Here is a 27,591-nt window from a genome sequence, read left to right on the forward strand (position 1 = left end):
CCCCAACTGAATTCCCAGTGGTTTCCCGCCACAAACTTGCCAACCTCCTTCTATTTATTGGAATTCCTACTACAAGTTATTACTCCTTTTACCCCTGGCTAATAAACTAAATGTCCTAGTCGCCTTCTATATTGGATGTGCCCTTCTTTTTCCCTTTTCTCGCATAGGTGAATCAGATTGGGGGCCTATCATCTCCCCCGCCCCGAAATCCACCTTGTCCTCAAGGTGGAAGCTAGGAAACTACAGTCTGATGGTTTCAAAGGGCTCCCAGGTTGCTTCAAATTCTGGTAGGTCTTTCCACTTGATTAGGACATCTGGTCCTGTTGCTGCCCTAGTAGAATTAGGGCGAACTCCTAACACGGCTTCCGGTTCCATAATGAACTCCCCCATATCAGTCAGTGGAGGAGGAAGTGTAGACGCTGGCTCTATATCACTAATGGCCTTCCAGAGCTGGGATACATGGAAAATAGGATGAATAGCTGCAGTGTCAGGGAGTTTCAGTTTGTAAGCCACCTGCCCAACCCTTGACTCGACCTCGAACGGACCATAATACCGTGGTGACAGCTTCTCAGAATGTCGTTTTGCCACATATTTTTGACGATATGGCCTGAGTTTGAGATAAACTAGATCTCCCACAGCAAACTGAATGTCATGGCGATGCTTATCCGCTACTTCTTTCATTTTCATTTGAGCCTTAGAAAACTGTGCTTTAAGATCCCTCAAGGCTGCATCACGGTCTAATAACAGTTGTTCCACTGCTGAGTTAGCAACCATTCCCTTTTCAAATGCCAAAATCTGAGGAGGATCTCGGCCATATACAATCTGAAAAGGGGTATGTTTGGTAGCGGCATGGAAGGAAGTATTATACCAAAATTCAGCCCAGTGTAGATATTGGTTCCATACCCAAGGCCTACCCGAAGCAAAGCACCTCAAATACGTTTCCAGGCACCGATTGAGGACCTCTGTCTGACCATCGGTCTGCGGATGGTAGGCCCTACTGTACTTGAGAGCAGTCTCCTGAGCTTTGAATAAGGCATCCCAGAATGTACTCATGAAAATTCTATCTCGATCTGATATAATGGAGCGTGGCATGCCGTGCAAGCGAACTACCTCCCGTATAGATATTTCAGCCATGATAGGGGCAGTGAAAGGGTATTTCAATCCAATGAAATGCCCATACTTACTCAATCGATCCACAACGACCAAGATTGTATCCACACCCTTGGATCGTGGTAGGCCCTCAATAAAATCCATGGAGATGTCATCCCGAACTAACTCTGGGATCGGTAAAGGTTGCAAGAGTCCCCCAGGCAATAAAGCGACATATTTTTTCTGTTGACACACCCCACACCTTGCCACATACTCCGTCACCATTTTCTTCATCCCCAGCCCCACACCTTGCCACATACTCCGTCACCATTTTCTTCATCCCCAGCCAATAGACTTCTCTTGCGACCCGTTTGTATGTCTTGAGGAATCCGGAGTGACCCCTACTTTAGAGTCATGACACTTTTGCAACATGAGAGTGACGAATGGGGACTGACTGGGCAGAACTACCATTCCTCGGTAACATAAAACACCCTCAATCAGCTTATATCCAGCTTTTACATTGCCTCCCGTTTGCAGGTCAGTCACTAACTTCCCTAGAATGTCATCAGTTGCCACTTCCTTCTTAATCTCCTCTATCTGCAAAACGCGAGGAGTGGATAGTTCTAATAAACTTAGGGCTGGCTGAACTCGGGATAGGGCATCAGCAGCCTTGTTCTCTAGTCCCGGCCGGTATTGAATGTCAAATTGATACCCCATAATTTTAATCAGCCACTTTTGATGGTCTTCGCTGATCAAACGTTGTTCCAATAAGTACTTAAGACTTCGTTGGTCCGTTCTTACCACAAAATGTCGTCCAGCCAAGTAATGACTCCATTTCTGTATGGCAAACACGATGGCCATTAGCTCCCTCTCATAAACTGATTTCTGCCGGGCGGCCTAGGGTAAAACCTTGCTGAAATATGCAATCGGGTGGTTGTTCTGCATCAATACTGCCCCTAGACCAGAAGCATCCGTTTCAACCATGAAGTCCTGTGAGAAGTCGAGTAAGGCGAGCACTGGAACATTAATCATGGCTGATTTTAGGTTCTGGAAGGCTGCTTCTGTTTCCTCATCCCAGCAAAAATGATCTTTCTTAAGCAACTCGGTTAAGGGCCAAGCAACCTTGGCATAACCATCCACGAAGCGCCAGTAATATCCTATGAGGCCCAAGAACCCTCGTAACTCCTTGATATTACTTGGACTCGGCCAACTGACCATTGCTTCAATTTTTGACCAATCAGCAGCCACCCCTTTCTCAGAAATCACATGGCCCAGATATTCAATTTCCATTTGGTGAAACAGACGCTTTTTCTTGTTGGCGTAAGCTTGTGGTCTTGTAAGGTCCCCAAAACTGAACCCAAGTGTCGCAAGTGCTCTTCCATTGATCGACTATAGACCAAAATGTCATCAAAAAAGACAAGTACAAATTTTCACAAATAAGGTTTGAACACCTCATTCATCAGATACTAAAAAGTCGCTGGTGCATTGGTCAATGCATGACCAAAAATTCATAGTGACCTTCGTGAGTACGGAAAGCTGTCTTGGGAATGTCCTCTGGTTTAACCCTGATCTGGTGGTATCCAGATTTCAAGTCCAGCTTGGAAAACACTTTCGCCCCGTGTAACTCATCCAGCAGCTCATCTATCACTGGAATTGGGAAACGATCATGCACCGTCACTTTATTCAACGCCCGATAATCTATACAGAATCTCCAACTCCCATCTTTTTTCTTAACCAACAAGATGGGGCTCGAAAATGGACTGAAACTGGGCTGTATTACCCCTGCGGCCAACATCTCTTTGACTAACCTCTCAATTTCATTCTTCTGCACGTACGGGTAACGATATGGGCGCAAGTTTACCGGCGCCACCCCTGGCTGCAGTATAATGGAATGATCCTTCGATCATTGGGGAGGAAGTTCATTGGGGCTTTCAAAGACCTTGCAATGTTGCTGTAATACTTCATCAAAAATGTTGGGAACTTCAGTAACGGTCTTCCCAACCTCAACTCCAACATTACCAAGCTCCAGCAAAATGCCCTGCTCCCCCTGCTTAAACGACTTGATCATTGTCTTCAACGACACCTGAGACTTATCTAAGTCGGGGTCACCTTACAGCATAACAGGTTCCCCTCCTATCTTAACCCGCATAGTCAGGGTCCCCCAATTCACTCGCGTTTTGCCCAATGATTCCAACCATTTCATTTCAAGAATAATGTCGGTACATCCCAATTCCATTGGCAGGAAATCTTCTACCACCACAATATTTTGCAGGGAGACCACAACTCCTTTACAAATCCCTCCACCCTTCACTGACAGTCCATTTCCCATGAGAATCCCATAACTCGCTGAACCCGTAATCGGTATTGCTAATTTCTGAACTACTTCAACAGAGATGAAGTTGTGGGTAGCTCCACAATCAATTAATACTATCACTGTCTGCCCCATAATGCTACCCTCGAGCTTCATGGTCTTTAGAGATGTCAGCCCTACGACTGATTTAATTAATAACTTTACCATATCCCCAACCTTGTCTTCTTCTTCTTCTCTACAACCTTCCTCTAGTATATCACTTACTTCCTCCTGCACCAGTAGAATTTGCAGCTCTCGATTTTTACACTTATGACCCGGACTATACCTTTCATCCCAACGGTAGCAGAGGCCTTTTTCCCTCTTCCTCTGAAGTTCAGCGTCGGTCAAGCGCCTGAAGGAGCTTTCCGATTTTAGAGCCATTGTCGGCCGCTGGATCGCCACCGCCATTGGCTTAGGGGCGGTCGTAATAGCCGGGGGATGCGATTGAGGGAACACGAGTACTGATTTGGGAAAATTATTTGCGTGACTTGGGCTACTCATAGCTAGGCTAGCCAATTGATTATAACTTGGGTTTCTATTGCGAGATGAGCTGTTCCACGACTGGGCCCTCTTCACTGATTCATTTCGGTCCTCGACCCGCTGGGCCACTTCCATAATCTGGCCCAATCCTTGAGGGTTAAGCATCCTAACCTCAGCCCTTATCATTGGACTCAACCCGTTTATGAAATTCCGCTCTAACACGGTTTCTGGAATCTCCGACAGAGGAGCGGCAAGGACCTCAAACTTACGGCGATAATCCTTCACCAACCCGTCATGATTCAACGCCAAAAATTTCTCCAGAAGAGTCCCCTCCTGTGATAGACGGAATCTGGCTAGCAACAGGGTTTTCAATTCATCCCAGCTCGACAGAGGTTGCCGGCCGTTTTCGCAAAGGAACCATGCGAGTGCTTCCCCCTCAAGACAAATTCCGGCGGCCTCCACCTTCTCCCAGTTCGTGAACTGGTTCATATTAAAGTATCTTTTGACTCGAAAAATCCACCCATCTGGGTCTTCTCCGTTGAACACCGGCATTTCCAACCGATATGTTTAAGATTATAAATTCTTCAACCAACTAAAACCAGTATGTTTATACTTACGAAAGGCTTGTTCTGTATGCTTCATGGGATTCTATTCTATCGTCATTATGTTAAGAACCTGAGATTGCTGCTAGTCTTATGCCGCTGAAACTGATCTGTACTGCCTCCTATGTGATGCTTCCACGTCCGAGACACGAGATTGAGGAGAGATTAGTGAGTGAATTCAAAAGAAAGAAATATTGCTATAAGGAATGTATATGGATATGTAGATGTGATTATGAAAGATAAGAATAATGAAACTGAATTCTGTATACTCAACTAAATGGAAATAACAAATTCCAAGGCTATTAGAGAGGCCCGATCTCTCCCCCCCTAACTGAATTCCCAGTGGTTCGCTGCGCCAAACTTGCCAACCCCCTTTCTATTTATTGGAGTTCTCCTACTACAATTTATTACTCTTTTACCCCTGGCTAATAAACTAAATGTCCTAGCCGCCTTCTATATTGGATGTGCCCTTCTTTTTCCCTTTTCTCGCATAGGTGAATCGGATTGGGGGCCTATCATAATTGTATAGTAACTAGGTGCCCTGATGCTTAGACTCTTCGAAATAGTCGGAATACCCTCGTCGGACACGACACGGGTATGGGTGTAGGATATGTGTCGGATCCTTCAAGTTTCAACCGGATACTTCATCATTTTTGCTTCTCCTTCTTTCTTTTTCTCCTTCATTCTTTCTTTTCCTTTTCTTTCCTTCTCTTTTTTCCCGTTTCTACTCTCTATAAACCTAGTATCACCGCTGAGAGGGTAGCGAAGGCGGCGACGCTAGGTTTTCCCTTCTTTTTTCCAATTTCTTCTTTTTTTCCTTCTTTTCCTCTCTATATCGGTGTTTTAGGCTTTTTTGTATAAATTGAAAAGGGTTTCATATAGTGCTACTTAGTGCTTCACTAAGTCCAAATTGCAATCAAGTCCCTCATTTTCTATTTTATGTAACATTTAGTAATTCCCATAATTGGATACTAAACCCCAAAATCTATTTTATTCATTTTAATCCCTGATTCAATACCAATTTCCTTCTTTATGAATAATTGATTTTTGTTTATTCAAAATGACATCTTGGATTAGTAAAAAATTGAAGTTTGAAAGACGTACTCACATATCCGTGTCCGAAATTTGAACTTTTTTTAGCCATGTCCCTATATCCTACATTTTAGAAAATAAAATATCCGACATTTAGATATGTATTCGTACCCAATACCTATTCCCGAGTAAGAACCTACTACTCCCATTATTTTACCTCTGTCATTTGGTTGGCCGTTGATTTTCGTTTGCCTATTTATCATGTTTACTTAAGGGAAAATATTATTTGATAACCACTGGTCAATTTAAGATCTCTTTTCATGCAACATTATGTCGAACAATTATACCATAAATCAGTTATTACTACTAGTTGTAGGATTTGAATATTATTGGTAGTTAAGATTCCTATTATATATAGGATTCATTTAGTTTCATTATCATAGTTGATAGGATTCCTACTTCTATTAGAAATAGGTTATTTGTTTTCCTTTCCTTCCTGGAGATTAATTTCTTTTACTTAGTCTACTAGAATTATGATATTACCTCTTATTCTAGTGCCTATATAAGAATCAGGCTAGTGTAGTAGTAGCATAGCTCATATTCATTATTATATAATATTCTTGAATGTTTTGACTTTTTCTTGTTATACAAGATTCAAATTCCACTGTTGCACTAATTTGGTACTAGAGCTAGGATGTTTACCTGTGTAGGAATCCTGTTATTGTAGATTAATATTTATGGAATTATTGCATATATGGTAATTAGATTAGGAAAAAATTATTTCCCTGATTAGGAGATTACATACCTTTCGCTTCAACCTTATTGTACTATAAATTAGGATGAAAAGGTATAAGGAATTCAGAGAATAATAAAAATTAAATTTCTCATTCACTGTCTTTAACCTGACTAGATGGCTAAGGTCAATACCAATGGTGTTCGAGCCATCGATGATGAATTGAGGTTCGAAAACATCGAGCAATGGCTTGACATGTTGACAAAACTCTTCAAGATGTTTGACAGAACTTTGTTGTGTTCATCATTGATGTCAGATACAATCTCTGGGGATAACTATCAGCTTCAGAATAAGACCACCACAAGCATGTTGATTCAGATTTTGGTGATCTACCTTGGGATGGTGAGCAATAAGTTATTAAGGATTTTATGAAGATCCCACGGGAGATATAAAGCAGCCCAATTTGAAGTGTGACGCGATTTAGAGAACATGATGCACAATTGAAAATGAAGTTTGCAAGGTAATCATAGTGATGTAGCATAGATAGAAGTTTCAGCAGGAGAAGTAGAATAGATGCAGAAGAAGAAGAAGAAGAAGAGGAGGAGGACAGAGAAGATAGGGAAAAGAAGAAGAAGAAAAGGAAAAGAAAGGAAGAAGAAAGTACCAGAGAGAAGAACACGTGAGAGGGCAATAAAGGCTGTTAATTTCCCATCTTGTCACCCTTTCTTTTACCTCTAATACTACACTTATAGATAAAAGTTATGGGCTTAGGTAAAGCCCAGATACAAACCCAATTTAAAAGTCTAAAATAATAAAACCCAAAAAAGTAATCAAATGGATGTCATCATCAATTCTCCCGAGGTGGGAGGAAAACTCGACTCTGTCGAGTGGACAAAACACAAAAGCCGCAGTCGATCTGATACCCAAAATGTTCCAAATCAAGCCAAGGGGGACGATCTTTCCGACGAACCAAATATCAAAACTCAATAAATGACGACTGTGAATTGCAAATTATCTTGAAGTATATGATCTGACCAAGGTGAACTGGGTAAGGTACGATCTTGCTAATGCCTATAAAGCTCCAACAAATTTGGATCACGCCGCTGAAGTCTCTCTCCGAGAATCCATGTATCATAAGAATCGAGTCGATTCACCTAACGAACAAGAAAACACTGAATCTCTCTATTATTGGTCAACACAATCTGTTCATCTAAAATAACATCAATTTTTTCTGTGCGATGTGATATGTGGTATTCGAATATACATAGCAAAAGATTCATTGTAGAAGTTTCTAGGTGGAGATGGAAAATGATCATCAAAAGTGTTAAAATAGCCTTCGCAAGCATCGAAGTCCTTAACAATTAAAATAGGAGGGATGAAAGATTATTGACATGTGCATTTGGACCACTATGCTTTGAAATTTTAAAAGGACTAGCATTATGGGCTGGCAATATAACATAATCCCCAATATTAAATTCAAAATGTTGTTTATACAAATTAACTAGAAGTTTATATATTACAATACTTGCTTCAAGTTTATTGATCTAATATGAAAGCCGTGCAAATGTGGTACAACTTCCTCATTTGACGTCGACGCACTAGCATTTGGGGACATGGGAATAATTTCTAAAGGTCTCGTAGGCTTATAATCATGACTAACTTCAAAGGGATTCAAACCTAGAGATCGATTTACAGGATTGAGATATGCAATTTCAACAGGTGGGAGGATCAAATCCCAATTCCCAAGATTTTCCTTAAATATGACATGATTATACAACTCATCAGCACCTTTGGGTTGATTAAGGATACTATATACAACACTTGACCGAGAGCTATAAAGAAAAGGGGTATAATATCTAGATTCTTCGGAAGAGCCCGGATACCACCTAAGGATGTGTCCTCACTATCGTCCAAGTTGTCAGAATCTTCACGTTCAGGTTCATAAACTAGATTTGCTAATGTCTCATTTATTACATTCTTCTGTGCTTCAATGGCTCAGTTAGAACATTTGGAAGGAATGTGGTTAAAGTCCTTACAATTGAAGTACTACAAGTGAGAAGACGTCATTGGAATTTCAAAACCTTCATCCTTATTTTTCTCAACAGGAAGAACATCAAACGAGGAAGTTTCTACAAGGGCCTTAACGGGAAGAAGTGGCGCCGATGAAACAAAAGGATGATTATCAATACAACTTCTATATGAAAAAGAATGCCTAGGAATATCACGACCTTTACACTTATTTTCTCAAATGGGAGGAACATTAGACGGGGAAGGCTGTATGATAGACTTATGATGAGGTGGCGCTAATGAGATGGGTAAATGATGGTGATCACACTTTTCATATGGAATACTAATAAATAGCTCATAATCTCGAGTAAAAGAGTAAGCGTAATCAAGAGTAGTAACGGCTAGATGGAAAAGCTCATGCCTAAGTTCATCTTTTAGATCTTGTATAAACCTACTCAAAGTCATGGCCTCATCTTCAATGACATGACATTTCATTCGAAATTCCTCAAATTGAACAATATACTCAGTCACTAACTGATTTCCTTGTTTAAGGGCAGTCCATTAAGTAAAAACTTTAAAATCTAAGCAACCATCAAAAGTCGAAGTGTCTAATTCAATGTTTATAAAGAAACTCTCCTTATGATGAGGAAGCGAATGAGTACTGTGACAGCTATAGGCTCATTCTCGTTGACGAACTTGATCCCTATCACAACGATCATATTGAAAATATTTTCGATCTCGTCGACAACAATAATGCCTATTTTGGGATACTTCAGAATTATCAACGTCAATCGAATGAGGAATTTGCTTAAAATTGTTCAAATTAGTAAAGAGGGCCTTATTGTCTTCAAGAGTAGCAGTCATCTAGGATTAGATAACCACTATTTGTCGGGTGAGTTCATCAAATTGTGAAGGGTCCATGTTTAGGTACTGAACTAGAAGTGACAAGACGACCTATCGACTACTATACATACACTGTATTAGTAGCTAAATGATGTGCCATAGAGAGATCAATGAACAATAAGTATAGGCAATGGAAAATAACAACTTGAGCTCCCTTTTTTAATTTTAAATTTTGGGATTAAATAAATCCAAATACGGCAAACTAATATTACTGGTATATGTAAAATAGAAAAGCAAGGGTCAAATACTAGTCAAAACCTAATCACGTAAAATAAGTAAGTTAAAAGAGGAATTTAACGAAGTTAATGGGTCAAATTACGTGAGTTTAGATAAAACTAGAGTAACGGCAACACATAAAAAAATTGATACAATTTTAAAATGAAACAATAATATAAACCAAAGATAAATAAAAACAGTAACCTCCCCTTCGTTATTTGATGTAGTCATATCAAATCAACAGGAATAAAAAGAGATAACTGCAAATAGAAAATATATTTTCTTTTCACCTTTTTTTTCACTTTTTTTTTGGTTCCTTTTTTTATCTTCCTTTTTATTCCTCTTCATTTTTTCTCTTTTTTTTCACTCATTTTTTTTATCTCTTTGTTTTTCTCTCTCTTTTTTAAACACTCAAATTACACTTTATTAAGAAAAGTAGGGGCACCAAATTGAGGCCCAAAACAAAACTAGAGGCTGAGCCCAATTGTAAAGAATTATCACTTGGTCTTACGCAAAATCAATCCAAATATTGGTGTGTGAAAAGCTGTCGACGGGTACTGTTTGGGGTTTGAGATTTTTTGGTTAATAGAAGTCATGGTCTGGTTCGCCTGTTAGTGTAAAAGCGATTTTGGTGGTACTAAGTTTTGGAGAATAAACATGTCGGTTATTTGGTGGCTGGGATTGATAATGACTGTGGAGATTGTTGTGTAATTGGGGAGATAGACTATGGACTGAGTGTTGTTGATGTAGTATTTTCCAAGTTTAGCTTTGATACCATTTTGATGTAGCATAGATAGAAGTTCTGTCGGAAAAGTAGAATAGATGCAGAAGAAGAAAATGAGGACAGAGAAGATAGTAGAATTGCAGCAGAAGACAAGGAGAGGAAGAGGAAGAAGCAGGAACAAGAAAGTACCAGAGAGAAGAACACGTGAGAGGACAATTGTTAATTTCCCATCTTGTCTGCCTTTCTTTTACCTCCAATACAACACTTATAGATAAAAGTTATGGACTTAGGTAAGGTCCAAATAAAAACCCAATTTAAAAGTCCAAAATAATAAAACCCAAAAAAGTAATCAAATGGATGTCCTCATCACATAGACCATGGGAGTAGTAAGAACATGGTATCCAAAGCATTTGTAAAAGATTTAAATTTAAATATGGAAAAATGCTCATCTTGCTATCAAGGTCCACTAGTTAAAGGAGAGCAAAAATTTCAAGATATGGTGGTATGTAAAACTTCACTTTCTATTCAAAAGTACTACAAAGACGAGATCATGTAGAATGTGGTAGAAATGGACGATTGCCATATACTTTGCGGACAACCATGGTACCATGATGAAGATTCAACGGTAACAAATTTATGTTTTTGTGGTACGCTAAGAAGATTGTTTTGTTTCTACTTATGAAGTAATTTGTGAATACTAGTGTAGATAAAAAGCAAAATATTTAAAAGGAGGTTGGAAAGTATATCGTTCAAGATGATATGATGTTATCGACCGTCATACTGCAATAGAGGTAGAAACTCATTTACAAGTTGAAATCCTGAGACCTGCTGATCCTTGGTACGTGGAGGTTGACAATGAATACAAGCATGAGGATGAAAAGCATTATGGTGAAATAGCAATTGAAGATCCGAAGTTCAAGTTGTACTCTTATAATGAACAAGTTGAAGTTAAAAAATGTTAGCAAAGAAAAGGGAACTCAACTTCCTAATCATGAAGGAGTCAAAAGTTAGGCTTGTCAAATTGACAATAATAGTTTTGTTAACCTTTTCTGCGATCCCTATTTGCCAATAAATTACATAAGTACGAGCGAGTGTATGGATTTGAATCCTCGTGCCAGTTTCTCTGTATAAGAAGCATTAAGAATTGAAAATAACACTAGTTGCCTCTACCGAGAGTGGACTCAAGGATGAGATATTGAACCATGCATTATTTATGAAGGAATATCACGTAGGAAGTGTCCGTGATGTAAAAAAAATAGGATAGGAGTAAAGTTGACTTCAAACAATGCAAATGAGGAATATAACGATGTTTATAGAACACATTAAGAGATGGACATGTCTTCGATATTAGTTACTGTAAGAATTTTTAAGTATTTTCCCCATAATACATTAGTTTTTTTCTTCAACCAAACTCAAGGATGAGTTTTTTTCACGTGGGGAACTGATGTAGGACAATTCTATTAAAAATCAATTATTACTAGTTTTAGGATTTGAATATTATTGGTAATTAGGATTCCCATTACTTAAAGGATTCAATTAGTTTATTATTTAGGTGATAAGATTTCTACTTCTATAAGTAATAGGTAATTTCTTTTCTTTTCTTTTCTTTTTGGAGATTAATATCGTTTACTTAGTCTACTGGAATTAGGATATTACCTCTTCTTCCAATGCCTGTATAAGAAGAGGGCAAGACTTGTTGTAATCACAACTCATATTGATTATTATTCAAGTTATTCTATATAATATTTCTTCTTGAACTTATTCATTTTTTCCTTCCTCATTTTTTTTTATTTTTTTATTTTTTATTTTTACAAGACTGGACTTCTGTTGCAGTGCTTCAACCACTCGTGATTAACTTTGCAAAAGATTTTTTCTTAAAAATGGGAGACACAAAGGAAAAAGAGATGTTTGAAACCATTTTTAGAACAACGTAAGGGGAGGTGTTATTTAGGTTAAGTGACTTCAATTTATCCCATATGCTTTCTGGGGATTGAACTTGAATCTAGTACTCTGTTGATGAGTTGATGTTCAAGCAACCATTTTCTTATACTTTCAGTTCTGGAGTTGGGAAGAAATGTTTCTCGTTTTGAAGACCTTGAATTAGAAGTAATCTATTCAAGACAATGATGCTATCATGCATGAGTTTTATGTTTTTATGTGGCACACAGTTATTTATGTAATGCCCATGTTTATGCCTTTGCTCTTGCAGTAAAATTACCTTTCCAATTATTTCTTTATTTATTTCTTATATCCTCTCAGAATAGATTCTGAAGTCTCAAACATACATCAAAAACTAGATGAAATGAAAAACCAGCTGCCTCTAAGTGACGGCGGATCTGAAGAATCTGTGATGTCAGCAGAGGTTAGGTGTTCTTCATCCATTGTTTTTGAATTTTCTGTGCTAACTCTGATAAGAGTTTATAGATGCATCGGTTACAAGCTTGATGAATCCATATTTTTTATTTTTTATTTTGAAGTAGTACTTTAGAAGGAAATATCTTCCAGCATAGGTTATATGTCTCATATATTTCAGTGCTCACTCAAATTTCCAAAACTTGCTTTTCATGTGGAATCCTTATCTTTCAGGGTTTTCGAAGATCTATGCAAACTAAATGTTTCCTTGAGACTGCGAAAGGGCAAAAAAAATAAAAAATAAAAATAAAAATATGTTGTCTCCTTCAAAATGGCCCATCTAGTTATCAGCCACTCTGCTTGAAACAAAATAAGATGATTTTAATGGTTATTCAACTTCTAATCCTGTGATGATCAAAGACCATGACCTTATGCTTAGTGCTGTGAAGCTTTAACTACCACATAGAACACAAGTGTTCATCTGGAGGCATTAACGTTATACTGACCAATCATTTGCTACTCTCCTTAGGTCCATAGAAATGGAAAATGAAAAAATAGAGCTGTAAATGAGTGAAATTAAACTCACTTCAGGAATAATTTTGAATTCTCTAATCTTAGATCTCAATTGTCTTGTTTTCTCGACCAGCAGCTGGTAACTTGAAGAAGATAATGAGTGAAATTTATTACATCAATGAAGTCAATTTTTATTTCCCTCTCTCACAGACTTTGAAAGAAGCACTTGCACACATCGGATTTTGCTCCAGATTGGAGGAGATCCTATTGCAGAAGAAATTCTTGAAGACTGGAGATTCTCCAAAAGTTCATTCGCAAAAGGTATATCACCTAATGAACGCTATTCCTTTTGTCTGGAAATAATGTTTTTGAAAATATAAGTTTAGTATCAAGATGTAGAATCTCCATGCAATTGGAACATTGGAATATTCACCATTGTACTGAAGTTTGGTTGGTGGCCCATATCTGAAAACCGGATATTAAATAGTATTTAATAGTAAAGAGAAAAAAAGGTAGAAATCATTATCATAATATATAGATATTTCTATCTTTGATCCCAAAATGGGGGTAAATATGCATACTACACATAGCTTGGTCGGGTAATGTTCTCTGCTTTCTTCATGCTTGTTATTGTTTATTAATCTTCTTTAGTCACTGTGCAGGTTGATAAGCTAAAGGTACTATCAGAATCTCTTGCAAGCTCTGTCTCAAAAGCTGAAAAGCGCATTTCAGATCACAGGTGTGTAGTTGTTCTCATCTTCCCTATATGCACGGTCTCTTCCTTTTAATCACTCCAGGATACACTAAATAACAATCTGGGTGATATTACTGGCAAGATCACTAGCATGTGAAGTTGTTACCAGCTAACAGAATTACTAAAGAAAGGCCCCATGGATTATAGTTAATCGTCATAAGTTATATATCTTGGCTTACAATTCCTTCGGTACCTATAAAGTAATGATTCTTCTTGATTTTGTAGTCTTCCTAGAAATTTTAACCTTTTGGTTCAAATTCAAATATTGCTATTTCTGCATGCATGTATTTTCATCAGACAGGTTTTAATGTTTCTCTTAAAGATTTTATTCATTATGCAAGCAGATTACAGAAAGAAGAGGCTCTTAGTTTTCGTATAGCCAAAGCTAGTGAAGTCAGCCAGCTTGAAAAGGTAAAAATGTTACTCAGCAAATTTTTATGCTCACTGGAAATCTAAATATTTTAACTCCAAAATGGTCAGAAGGAAGAGGTACATCTGAGTCCAATTATTAATTGATTTTGAGCTCTGATTTTTAATTATTTGATGTCTTCTGTTAAGCTGACCTCTGATAAGAGTAATATGCTGCGATAGTAACAAAAAGATTAACAGCAGTGTGTTTTTTTTTTTTTCGGGATTTTCTGTGTAATATTTCACTAACTTGCAAACTGAAAATGATAAGAATTGAAAGATAATTCCAGCACTTCGAGAAGCTGGCCGTCTCCACAATGACTTGGTATATTTTTTCTCCCCCCCTCCTGCCTTCCTTTGTCTAAAAAATTGAATAACAACCTCTAACAGACTGAGTGCCCCTAATTTAAATCTAGAAGTTTGTGTGCCCTGTTTGTCAATTGGATGGTTCCCTTGCTTGACTGTTTCGCCCTTTGTGGCTGGAGTGAGTCAGTCTAATTGAAGGCCTATCAACCTCCTAATATAACTGTTATGGCAAACTTATTTCCTAACTTCTATTTCAATACACCAAGTTGTACGTGTACTTGTAATTAGAACCTTTATTTTTTCAAACTTGATGCTTTAGTACTTGATGTTTTAACTGATACTTACAGGCCACACTATTCAATAAGTGAAAGAGTTGAACGTGATATAGAAATTTCTCTGAAATGGTCTTCTAAACGAACTAATGGTACATTCCCCATTAAATTGAAAATGATGAAAAAGAGAAATGCCTAAACTCTGGACAAATGTATTTTAAAGAGTGTTGCTAGCTGTTTGGTCTTTATTCGTCACGAATGCATACATGCTGCTGATGTTCTAGTCTCTGATGGTTAAGTATATATTCCTTTACCAGGACCTTGTTGCTGAAATTGAATCACTTCAGAAACGAAAAGATGAAATTGAAGCAGAGATGAAAAAGGTATTCATATTCGCTCTCCCCCCTAATTCTGTTTGTTTGAGAAATGATGTTAAAGTGAACTTATCTTCAGATTGTTGCATCATCTACATCTAGTTGTGATATTCCGTGCTATATGATAGGTTGCATTTAGATATAATGTGATATAGGTAAGGACAAGGATATAATATCTATATATCTACCAATATCATGGCCTTGTTAATAGTTGCAGACAATAAGAACAAAACACCCAGAATGATTGATCATCTCTGGTTCTAAAGGATTTCATGCTTTATTCAGTGCATTATCTGGAATTAGCACTGTTGTGTTGTTTGCTTGAAATTTCATGACGTGTTAAGATTAAAAAATGCTTTCTAAATGTGAATATTGCGGGTGAAGTGTTTGTGGCATCTCTAAGTTTAGGTTAAAAAAATCAAATTCAGAAACGACATATCATTTAGAGGTTCAAGATTTCTGTAATTTTATAAATTTATATCTAGCCATTCAAATTATAATTGTATATAATTCCGTCTTGACTGAACTGTGTCATGTTTAATGAGTCTATTTTTAGGTTAATGCTACCTTGACTTCTGCACATGCTCGCCTTCACAATGCCAGGGAAGAAAGAGACAAATTTGATGAAGCTAGCGATCAAATTCTTCAGCATTTCAAGTTAAAGGTAAAATAGTGTTTGCAAGCTTTAATTAGCCCAATTTAAATGCATTTACAAATATTTTGGAATTTATTTACTCAAGTCTCCCATATTATAAAATTAGCTTTTGTACTCTTAATTATTTCCAGCAATAATTCTAAATTCAGGAGGATGAGCTGTCAAGGTCTATTAATTCATATAGCGCAGAAGCAGATGTTTGCAACAGCTTTGTTAATTTTCTTGAACATACTTGGGGTTTCCTGTCCTCACACACTGAACAAAAGGAGAAGCTGGTCAAGTAGGTTCTCTCCTTTCTCTAATCATGAGGTCATCTCTGAACCATAATTCTCATCTGAATGCCTAAGTTCATTGGATAATCATCTGGGATTCTTGGACACTCTTGAGAAAGCTACAGCTTCAAGTTGTACACGTCATATCCATGTCACACATACACTCTTTTAAGCAAATATCTGGCACTCCTTTTGACTGTCAAAAATAGAAAAATAAAAGCAACCTTTTAGTACACACACATGGAACACTTCTATAAATATTGAACAATTCTGTGACACTCAACTATATGATATAAAATGAACTATATGGTATAAAATGAGAGTTAACTGTAATTTTCTTTGAAGATGGTAAATATATTTGGTATATGTGAATACATAAGGCGTACGAATGAGTGGATGTACATGATATACTAGAAATATACGTAATATAGTATTTCAAAATTCTTTAGTGCATCCTCGTCCCTCATCGTGACATAACAATGTCACCTTTTTTATCCATACTTCCCAGGTTATAAACATTATTTTCACCCTGATCTTCTAATATTCCTTGTTTTACTTATTATCAAGTTTTTCAATGGTTTAGTGAGGAATTGGAGAAACATGAAGAGTACTTCATTAACTTCGCTATAAGCCTTTTATCTTCCTACAAGGTACATGTGTAATTGTCACAGTAATTACATTTGACCGATAAATGATACAAATATTTTAGTTTTTCTACTTCTGATTATGTCATGGGCTCACCAGGAAGAGTTGAGGCCTTCTATTTCTGCTACTAGGGAGCTCGTCGAGAATTTGAAAAGGTATCACTTGATTACGGAATATTGACGTCAACTTGAAGCACGCTTCTAATATAAGATTCTGCCAGGTTAGGAACAACAGCTTTTATGAATGAGGAAAAGCTAGAACTTAATTCAAGGAGAGGTCTTGAAGAACAGTACCAGGCAATGGAGGCTAAGGTATAAATTATGTCAGAAGTGTCTCATTTTCTTTTGAATGGGTACATCTAAAAGGCCATTCGTTTCGTTTATTTTCTTTGCTGGGTGGTTGGTGTTGCAAATTTGCAGATTCTAACCACATTCAGCGTAGTAGAAAGCATAAAGAAACAGTTCCGTGCGCAAGATGACAAGTTTTCAAGGTGAGTTGTGTTATTTTTCATTTGAATTTTATTATGCATATGAGTATCCTTGTGGAGTACAATATAAATCGGAATGGGAAAACATGTCTCGTTCTTGTACAGGAGAAGTGACACGAGAGTGAATGAATTACTAGAGGCACTTAAAGGTATCAAAGAGGAATTTGAATCCATTGAGAGACCTATTTTGGAAATCGAGACCCCAACTTCAAGAGAAGAGACGCCACCAAAGGCTAAGACCCCAAGAATTCCTTTTCTTTCTCCAAAACAGCCTCCAAATGACAAACTAGATTTCAATCAGGATTTTACTTGGGAAAATGAGGCACATAGTGGACGGACATTAATGGGGCTTAGTCCCATAAGTCGACTATCATTAACTCACAATCAGACCTCTGAAATACCAGAGCTCACACAGGTCGAGAATCTGGACTCTTTCACAATAAAACGAAAGAAGTCTGCTGCAGATATGGAGGCAGAACTGTCAAGGTTAAAATTGCTGCTGGAACTTGAGGACCATAGCAGAGGCAATTCTATGGATGAAATTGGTGATTGGGAATATGATGTGACTGAGAAGGAATCGAAAAATCTTAAATAAATATGAAACGGACTACCCACTGGGAAAATGATTTTAAGCAACCAGAGGGTAATCAGCAATCACTTCTGCTGTTTATAATTTATTGGCAGCATCCAATTTTCTTCATGCATTGATGAATCAAGAGAGTAAGTCAGCAATCCAGGACGAGACATCAAGTCTGGATAACATTTTTTGGACGATGAAACTTTGTAAAACTTAAAAGTTTCTCGAATTCTTGTATATTCTTTTACCATACAAAAACTATATTGTATTTTTTCAAATTATTGTCTCAAAGGGTTAGTCTTTACCAAATACATTCTAATCTCGACTGATAATTGAGGAACAGGGGAAGAATGTAAGTATTGTTGATGTCTTTATCTTTTACATCCTTCTATTTTTCATTTTACATTCGGTCATTGATTTGAATTGTTGTTTTGAATGCCTCAATCAATAGTATAAATGCTCGCTCTGTTACTTTTGGAAGCTTTTTCCATAAGATTATTATTATTTTCAATTTCTCTTTTGGACAGGCTATTGAAAAGCAATAATTCTACTTGTACAAAGTTCCCTTACAAAGTTGGTTGACAAAATATGTGTTGGCAAAATCCAGGTCATTGATTTCAAATGATTTAAAAACCTGTTTTTGAAATGATTGGTGTGGATGTTATTTTGTCAACCTACTTTGTAAACCATATTTAAAGTGTAGCACAACTCGTTGAAAAGGCACCTCCACTTTCATTTGTGAAGCAGAATTACACATCAGTTTCACTATACAGCAGCAAGAAGACAAAGTGGCCAAGTGCAGAAAAGAGGTCAGACTGCACCCTTTAATAAAAATGTCATCATTTTTTTTCTGGTTTTCTGGCAATTTAAAATGCATTTTGGGCAACTCCCAGTGATTGTTTTTATCTTTTTTGGTCTTTACCCAAAGCAGCAACTTGTGTAACCCAATTTTAGTGTTTGGAGTTTGGACAATAACCAGACAGGGTATTTATGAGATTTAAGAAAACCACAGAGGCTGATTTAAATTTTTAAGGGAATGTTTGGTATGGTATCTATGAAAATTGGGGTCTCAAAAACTGTAAGGGTAATGAAAATGGCTGTGTCAATAAGGAGAATCATCATGGTTAATTTGTTGCCATTGATCATAAGATGGATTCAAAAACCAGGTTTCGAGGAATGGGTTGATTTCCAATTTAAGTTTTGTTGTAGAGTGGTGGATTTGTGCAGTATGCCACCATTATCCAATTCTCACTGTCTGAATCAAAAAGTGATGTTTTTGGACTCAACTGGAAACTTAATCCTATAAAAATCCCAAGTACACTTTTAAACTTTTAATTTGTATTCCCTGGTTAAGTAATTTGTGCTGTGTTTTGTTCTTTTCTTTCCAAAAAGTAAACTAAATAATCTAATAGACGATATTTTACTTGCACTTTATCTTATTGAGTCATATATGTGTATATATACATCTATATTCCCAGCACTTAAGGTACCCCCAAACCTTCACAGAGCTCACATCTCCATAAGCATCTTCAGTCACTCAGAAACTACTTTGATGAAATGGCCACAAATTCTTCACTATGCTTTTCTGCAGATGATGAAGAAGAAGAATACATAGACATGGATTTGAGCTTTACATACTGCTCTTCATATTCTTCCCCACAAAGCAAAGATTTTGAGTTCCAAATGTCCTCCATTTGCAATGACAATGGTACCACCACTTCCTCAGCTGACGACCTCTTCTACAAAGGCCAACTCCTCCCTCTCCACCGCCCCCCACGGCTGCAAATGGTTCAAAACCTCCTCCAAACCTCCACAGCCACCGCTGCCTTCGAGACCTCCAAACAGGACTTTAAAGAAGAGAATCATCACAATACACTATTCATCACTTGCTCCACCAACACTAGCTCCTCAGCAATGGAGTCCTGTAGACTGAGTTGTGAATTGAACCCAGACGAGAATTTCTTCGAATGGTCTGCTGAATTAAGCAGTTTCATCAATAAGCAGCATCCAAAAAATTCTTGGTCCAAAAAGATGAAACTCATTAAGCAATCCATACTTGTTCAGAAGCTTAAGTCTTCAAGGGCTTATCTGAAATCTCTATTCAGCAAGTCTACATGCAATTTAGAAGCCGAAAACTTGCCAAAAGTTCAGGAATCTTCAAATAATGAGTACATTAAGTTCACCAGCCAAAAATCATTTGTGAATATTGGGAATAATAATATCCGCAGGAGGTCATTCTCCGGGGCAATCAATCGACACTCTGCAACTAAGTATTCGTCTTTTTCATCTATTACTTCGTCTGGTGCTTCCTCTTCGTCTTCTTCTTCTTCCTCGTTTAATTCCAGCGGTTTTCAAGAATTACATTTTCTCAAGAGGAGTAGCAGTGCCACTGAGATTGAACATTCAATAGAGGCAGCCATTGCTCACTGCAAGAAATCTCAACAGATTTCTGAGTCAAGAAATAATACATCAAGGGATGCTGCATTTTGTTCAATCTAATCAAGATATGAATAAAAGAAATGGGTAATCGATATTATTAATGTATAGACATGTACAACTTAGTTTGAGGCAGTTTCTTTTTTTCATCAATTAATTACTACAACGAATTAAATTCAGACCTGTCTCTTGTATTATTCACATTCTCATTCTCATTCTCATTCTCACGATGTTATTTGAATTCCAGTGAAGCAATTCGAGGAAAAAATAGAGCTGTTACCCAGGGATAACATTTACTTGTAATGGACCTTTTACTTCACCATAATTATTTTTTTAATCAAATTAAGTCCTTCATACAGTTCGGATTTAGAAAATTCCAAAATCCTTGCTTTAGGACCAACAAAGGTAATAAAGGGGAAGGACAGGAAATTTAAAAAAAGGGACATTTTTGTAGGATCAGAAGATATTTAGAAAATGAGACTCTAATAGGGAACTTTTTCACAAAAGTTGTCTTAACTTTTGTGCACTGAAATAATTGAAATTTCACCTCTGCACTTGGCTTCTGCTTTTATCAGAATTGATCTGTTTTCCACGTGAATGAAGCTTGTTGCTTACAATTGTTAACAAAGGTAAAAGTGCGTAGATTCGACTAAAAATTAAAAGTATTTAGGAAAAAGTTTGCTACTTTTATGTTTTTCTCATACGGAAAAAATCAATATTCATTCATTTTTTCTACAACTCTTTCCATATGGGCCTGTTCAAGTCGAACATTTACTGATTCCCAAAAAAAAATAAAAAAAATAAGTCGAGCTTTTACCAAAAAATAAATAAAGGAAGTGTGATATAATTTTAAAATAGATGATTAACAAGTCAATATATCAACAATCAAATGATTTCTTTCAAACAAAACAAAACATAGTAAACCAACACAAACACTATAAATTTTTGGCAATAAAAAGTGTTGACCTCCAAAAATGGCTCCAACAGGTTCCCTAGCCTCGTCCCCTCGAAACCTGCGCAAGTAGCATCCCATCAAGAGGCAAAGGTCGCCGGACGAGAAAAAAGGTCCGGCGATCGTTTGCACTCCGACGGTCAAGTCAACGGCCGGACGGAGATAGATATATAGAGTGCAATAGTAGAGAGATAGGGGATTTGGCTAAAGAGTGTAGAACATACCTTAACTTGTGAATTGAATCCATATATATAGAGAAATGATGTGAAATGGGCTAAGGCGGGTTAATGGGCCTAAGTTCGAGCCCAGTATGAGGTGAGCAAAGTGATAGGCACTTCGGCTGGGCTTTTTATGGCCTCGGTGGCGCCTCGACTAGGCTTCTTAGAGCCTCGGCTTTGAGGCCCAACACTAATGGACCTAGCTCGGGTCCAATAAAGTGGCCCAATATGGAGTGATAATTTATAGGCGTAACAGTAGTCCCCCAAGTCCGAGTCGTGTTATTTATATGCGGGTCGGACTTGAAATCTAAACTCTCAAGTAGGCGAGGTCTTACAGATTGCCTCAGAAAGATGGGTAGCTCCAATAAGCGAGGGCTTACGAATTGCCTCGAAAATATGCATCGATCTCGAATAGGCGAGGACTTACGAATTGCCTCGAGAAATATGAGTCGCTCCAATAAATGAGGACTTACGAACTGCCTCGAAAGATATACTGCGTATACTTTTTCAAAATTTCAACAGCATCTCCTCTGTAATATGGACTAAACCAATCCTGCGAGGCTTGTGAATGCTGAATTGTGATGAAGCTGAGGTGGTTGGAAAACCGAACCTGCGAGGCTTGTGAATGCTGAATTATGATGAAGCCGAGGTGGTTGGGAAATCGAACCTGCGAGGCTTGTGAAGGCTGAAATGTGATGAAGCCGAGGTGGCTGAGAAACCGAACCTGCGAGGCTTGTGAAGGCTGAATTGTAAGGCTCAAGCTGCTGAGGCACCTGCTGTCGAGGCACTTCCACCATTGACTGGGCTTAGTGTAGTTCACTTTTCACTGTAATCTATCTTCATCACATGCTGTTTTTCTCTGAAGTGTATTGGCCTTGTTAAGCAATTGAACTTTACTTAAGCATAATAACTGTAACCTGAAGGGATCCAACGAATGCTGTTGCAGCCGAACTTAAGCATAATAATTATATGAGCCTCGGAATTCACGTGAAGTGGCTTCTCCCATTGGCATTCAGCCTCACCAAAAGGAGGCATGTGCTAGCACCTCGGAGTTCAAGCGAGGTGGCCCAGAGAGGGGACGCGAGCCTCTCCTCCGAGGTGACGACGCATCCCAGACATGGTGGATGGTGCAGCCATGTTGGGGCTTCTCCCTTTAGCGCTCAGCCTGGCTAAAGGAAGGCATGTGCTAGCGCCTCGAAGTTCAAGCGAGGTGGCCCAGAGATGGGACGCGAGCCTCTCCTCCGAGGTGACGACGCATCCCAGACATAGTGGATGGTGCAGCCATATTGGGGCTTCTCCCCTTGGCGCTCAGCCTGGCCAAAGGAAGGCATGTGCTAGCGCCTTGGAGTTCAAGCGAGGTGGCCCAGAGATGGGACGCGAGCCTCTCCTCCGAGGTGACGACGCATCCCAGACATGGTGGATGGTGCAGCCATGTTGAGGTAATATTAGCTCTCCGAAGATAAGTAGATGTAATATGGCTGAGGCAAAAGCAAAATTCTGAACTGAACAGCTGTACTAATACGAATGTTGAGGTCGACTCTGAACAGAATAAATGTACCGATGACGATGCTGCAGAGGCAGACTCTGAACTGAACGTAGATAGTTGTTATGTAGAGGCATGATGACCTTTCTGAACATAAGCGGGGCTATAATGCAGTAATTCGTACAACAAGGCTTCTCATGAAGTGGTGAACAAAGATCTAGCTGGTGACTTTTGATAGTGAAAGGTGAGGGATAATCATCTCACGAAGTTAGGAATAAGCATCTGGCGAAGCGGGAAATGGACATCCCGCGAATCACTCTCAAACTATCGGAGTTTTATAAGCAGCCTCGGACGAACGAGGTCTTATAGCTAAGCTCAACAATAGTGAGATGTGAGGAGTAAAGATCTTGCGAAGAAGGTCAGGAAAGACTCCTTTTTCAAGGGCTAACACGTCTGACCATTAGCCTCTTCCTTTTTTCAAGGAATAAGGATTCCAAAATATATGCTTCTTCCTTTATTCAAGGAACGAGGATTTCAAGGTACCACCTCTCCCTTTATTCAAGGAACGAGGACTTCGGATTGTTTGAATAATTCACGTGCCATAATGTGAGAATTAGTAAGTCTGCCTTCATGATCAAGAATTAGCCGAGTAGGACTCTCTAGTGGTTGCTTCTTGTGTGTCGCAGATTTTTCCCAACAAATATATTACCATGCTCAAAGTGGAGGCAAGACTAATAAATTGAAGTATCCAGCAGATCCAAGGGATTTAGAAGAAAATCCGACCAACCCAATTTTTCCATAATAAACGGCAACTCAAGTAGAAGGGAGAGGGTCATAAAGATGTGCCGAGCTGGATAAAAACAACTCCCCAACTATGGCCCCACGTGAAGACTAGATTTAAGCCCAATCATATCAAAGCAATTTTACCGTGGAAAATAAGTCTGGGAGTCAGAATAGTAATGCCCACGTACGGCTTTTTGCAAAGCCCATTGCAATGGTAGTGGAGAGGCTCGACGATGCAGCACGTTGGGCTGTCAAAATTTGCCCTCTGATCGTGACTGCATTTTCATGCAAAAATGAGGTGGAGTCTTGACTGTTGGTCAATGTACATTTTTTGCGGTAGCTTCGGTTTTTGACGAAAAAACAGTGGCAAGACTCCCTCGTTTGCTGGCGAATTTTGGTAGATAAATTCATTCATTTTTTGTTGTTGGTTCTGTTCTTCACTTGAAGCTGATTTCTTTCCCATGCAATGTGAGAATATTGTTCACGACAAGTGGAGTGTGCATAGAATGTTGTTGTCTGCCACTTTGTGAACAACCCATCAATGGAGCATTTTTTCAATAAGCTTTCATTTCTTGACTTTTGTCTTCTGCATTTTATCCAAGATTAAAATGGACAGCTCTTCTTCTTCAAATTTTTCTTCCAGTTGCCATTACATGATGGGTTTATCAACCCTTGGCCGGCCATGACCATTTCTCACGGCAGATTCTGGTAGCTTCAATTTTATTTTCTTTGGTTGCTCTTCTTGCTTCTTTTTGGTAGAGAAACTGCCCAGAAATTTTTTTCAATTTCCAGTGACCTTTTGGTACGTGGTATAACATGGTTAACGTACCGATTCCCACAGACGGCGCCAATCTGTTGACCTCCAAAAATGGCTCCAACAGGTTCCGTAGCCTCGTCCCCTCGAAACCTGCGCAAGTAGCATCCCATCAAGAGGCAAAGGTCGCCGGACGAGAAAAAGGGTCCGGCGATCGTTTGCACTCCGACGGTCAAGTCAACGGCCGGACGGAGATAGATATATAGAGTGCAATAGTAGAGAGCTAGGGAATTTGGCTAGAGAGTGTAGAACATACCTTAACTTGTGAATTGAATCCATATATATAGAGAAATGATGTGAAATGGGCTAAGGCGGGTTAATGGGCCTAAGTTCGAGCCCAGTATGAGGTGAGCAAAGTGATAGGCACTTCGGCTGGGCTTTTTATGGCCTCGGTGGCGCCTCGACTAGGCTTCTTAGAGCCTCGGCTTTGAGGCCCAACACTAATGGACCTAGCTCGGGTCCAATAAGGTGATCCAATATGGAGTGATAATTTATAGGCGTAACAAAAAGAATTGAATTCCCGACTTTTATTCTTCTTTGAATGGTGAAAGATGAATATTTCACCAAAAGAATTTGATTAAACAAAATAAAGATTTTAGGATATTAATATTTTATTAGGTTGTGTTACACCTCCTTGTAACGAGACTCCGAAACACCACTATGTGGCAATCAAATAGCAAGTCAATTAGGCCCACACTCCACATCCTCCTCCTACTTGACCGACACTCCCCGTGTGATGTCGAGGTGAGGTCACATGTGAGGTAGCCTAGGTAATGCACTACTTCCTCCATAGTGCTATGTAGAGATCAACCCTTCATGGCATAGGCAAGGTGTTACCCAAGCTGTGGGGAAAGAGGTTAAGGCAACTAGCCTCCTCATTAACAATAGGCATCCTCCATGTCACCTCCTCCTAAAGATCTTCTACAAAAAATTCTCAAGATTCTCTCACAATTGATTGATATGACATCTTTACTGTAGACGCTTAAATATCAAATTGTGAGTTTACGATTTAGAGGTCAAACTTAGGCACTATGGGTGGTAAATTTTCAGAAACATTAAATGCTGCCCAGGCTTATGACGTATGGATTGATACCTAAGATCCAGCGACCGCAATTTTACCTCTACTACTATAAAAGCTCACACTGAATGGCATTTCAATTTAATGTAATTTTATACGCTCAACTATAACATTGCATTTTCTCTTGTTTACATATTGATATATTATCCCCAGTACCCGAATACCTAAATGGCTCACGTTTCAAACAAATCCCCCACCCAATATACTACTTCTTATTGATTGACTTGATCGTTGGATGGCTCATGAGTGCCTCCCCCACCAACGAAGAAGGTCACGTGCAACTATGGTCTGTCCAAGTGTGCAGGAGTTAAGCTACGTGGAGGAGAACGAAGTTGAGATTTGTTCGTCACATTACCCTTACAAAAATCAGGGTCAGCGATTTTCTTGTAAAAAAGTAAAAAAGTGATAAATTTCAACTTGATTTTAACTCTACAACTTATTGGAGCTCTTTCATCTTGTATAAAGTGAATGACTTTTCATTTTACTAGAAACACCGTCAAGTTTAGACAGGATTTTTAGGTCTCTACATATGCTTAGAGGAGGGCTCAAAGAAAGTTTTGAATGAAAAAACATAAATAAGGAGATACTAACTCAATAATCTAAACATAAAGAAACTAAAAACAAAAATCGAGGGATTACCTCACATACAATTCAATTTCTATACAAAAGATTGTAGCACTATAAGTGAATAGCTGGCTAAACTATTTACCAAAAAAAGAGTGAAAAAATAATGGCCAAAATAAAAAGAAAAGAAAGTTGAATAGAGAAGTATGATATATTGACAAACATATGAACTTAAGGGTTCGTATTCTCCTAAACGATTATTGTTCTTTATTTATTTATTTTTTGATTTTGTAAATGTTTAAATTTGTGGGTCGAGACATCGAGCTGGAATGAGAATAACACTTATTTTTGATATTTAATTTATGATTATGTATAGATCGATTTAGTATTGTACTCTAGCGATTAAATGTACTAAAATTAACTGTTGATAATTTGCGTAGCTTCAATGTGAATTTTAGTTGTTTGTTTGCTTTGTATTTATAATAACAGAAAAAAAAAGTGTTCTCTTGATTCATTAAAATCCCGTGAGATAATTTTAATGTGGCCAATTTCCCCTTCCGTCATAAAATTTGTGAAAGATTTCGCCTACTTTATAGCATGCATTGTAGCAATTTGTTTCAACTTGAGAGAAGATGATTTCCCTAATCCTTCCTTCCCGAATGAAAGAGCATGATATCTTTTTCATAAACTGTGCTATTTTTAGAGTGCGTGTCTGTAAATTGAAAGTAGGGGTGGGTGCGGGTCGGTTCGGTTCGATTCTAAAGAGAACCGAACCGAACTAAAAATTCCGGGTATCTAATAAATGGAACCGTCGGGTCCAAATATAATTATGGAACTGTTCGAGTTCGGTTCGGTTCGGTTCGGTTCTGTGCTATAATTAAATTTTTTAACATTTATAACAACATTATATAAATACAACTAATGATACATTCAATAGTTTTCGAATGTCAGAGACTAGTAGACTACCTTGTTCAAATGATTGCTACGATCAAAGTTTCGGTCGGCGGAGGTCACAATTTCGATCAGAGGTCACAGTGTCGGCCGACGATTGTATAGGTTTTGGAATGTTAGCGAGGCTGCGGGAGTGAGTGCGAGAGACAACGTTATACACTTTAGTATAGGTATTTAGGGTTGTTTAGTGGATTGGATCTTGTTGGGTTAAGAAATGAAACAATAAAATGGGTAATTGGGCAAAAAATTAAAAAATTAGAAATGAAACAAATTATTGGGCCAAAAATTTGGATTTAGAAATTGTTAATTTGTTAATTTGTTTAGAAAAAATTAAAATTAAAATAATTTGATTTACTCAAAATAAAATAAAAAAATTAGAAAGATTCGATTCTTCGGTTCTTGGTCTAGAACCAAGAATCGAATCGTACCCGTCGGTTCTCAATTCAGATACCCGTTTGGGTATTTAATTTGACAAGAACCGTCGAGTTCGGTTCGGGTTCGATTCAGTCGGTTCGGTTCGGGAGATTTGCCCAGCTCTAATTGAAAGTGGTTACCACAAAA

General features: G+C 38.2%; 1 protein-coding gene across 1 annotated transcript in view; it reads left to right on the forward strand.

Annotated features, from left to right (window-relative positions):
- Nucleotides 1-18,554, forward strand: part of LOC111404112 — a 22,788-nt gene extending 4,234 nt beyond the window's left edge. The window contains exons 7-18 of the mRNA XM_023032853.1: nt 12,396-12,498; nt 13,212-13,322; nt 13,664-13,740; nt 14,100-14,166; nt 15,059-15,124; nt 15,672-15,779; nt 15,920-16,050; nt 16,626-16,692; nt 16,787-16,842; nt 16,908-16,998; nt 17,107-17,177; nt 17,280-18,554. Coding sequence (XP_022888621.1) covers nt 12,396-12,498; nt 13,212-13,322; nt 13,664-13,740; nt 14,100-14,166; nt 15,059-15,124; nt 15,672-15,779; nt 15,920-16,050; nt 16,626-16,692; nt 16,787-16,842; nt 16,908-16,998; nt 17,107-17,177; nt 17,280-17,769 — 1,438 coding nt within the window. The 3' untranslated portion in view covers nt 17,770-18,554. The remainder of the gene's footprint in view (nt 1-12,395; nt 12,499-13,211; nt 13,323-13,663; nt 13,741-14,099; nt 14,167-15,058; nt 15,125-15,671; nt 15,780-15,919; nt 16,051-16,625; nt 16,693-16,786; nt 16,843-16,907; nt 16,999-17,106; nt 17,178-17,279) is intronic.
- The last annotated feature ends 9,037 nt before the right edge of the window (nt 18,555-27,591 follow it).

This window comes from Olea europaea, chromosome 11, assembly GCF_002742605.1.
Source record: "Olea europaea var. sylvestris chromosome 11, O_europaea_v1, whole genome shotgun sequence".
Taxonomy (NCBI): domain Eukaryota; kingdom Viridiplantae; phylum Streptophyta; class Magnoliopsida; order Lamiales; family Oleaceae; genus Olea; species Olea europaea.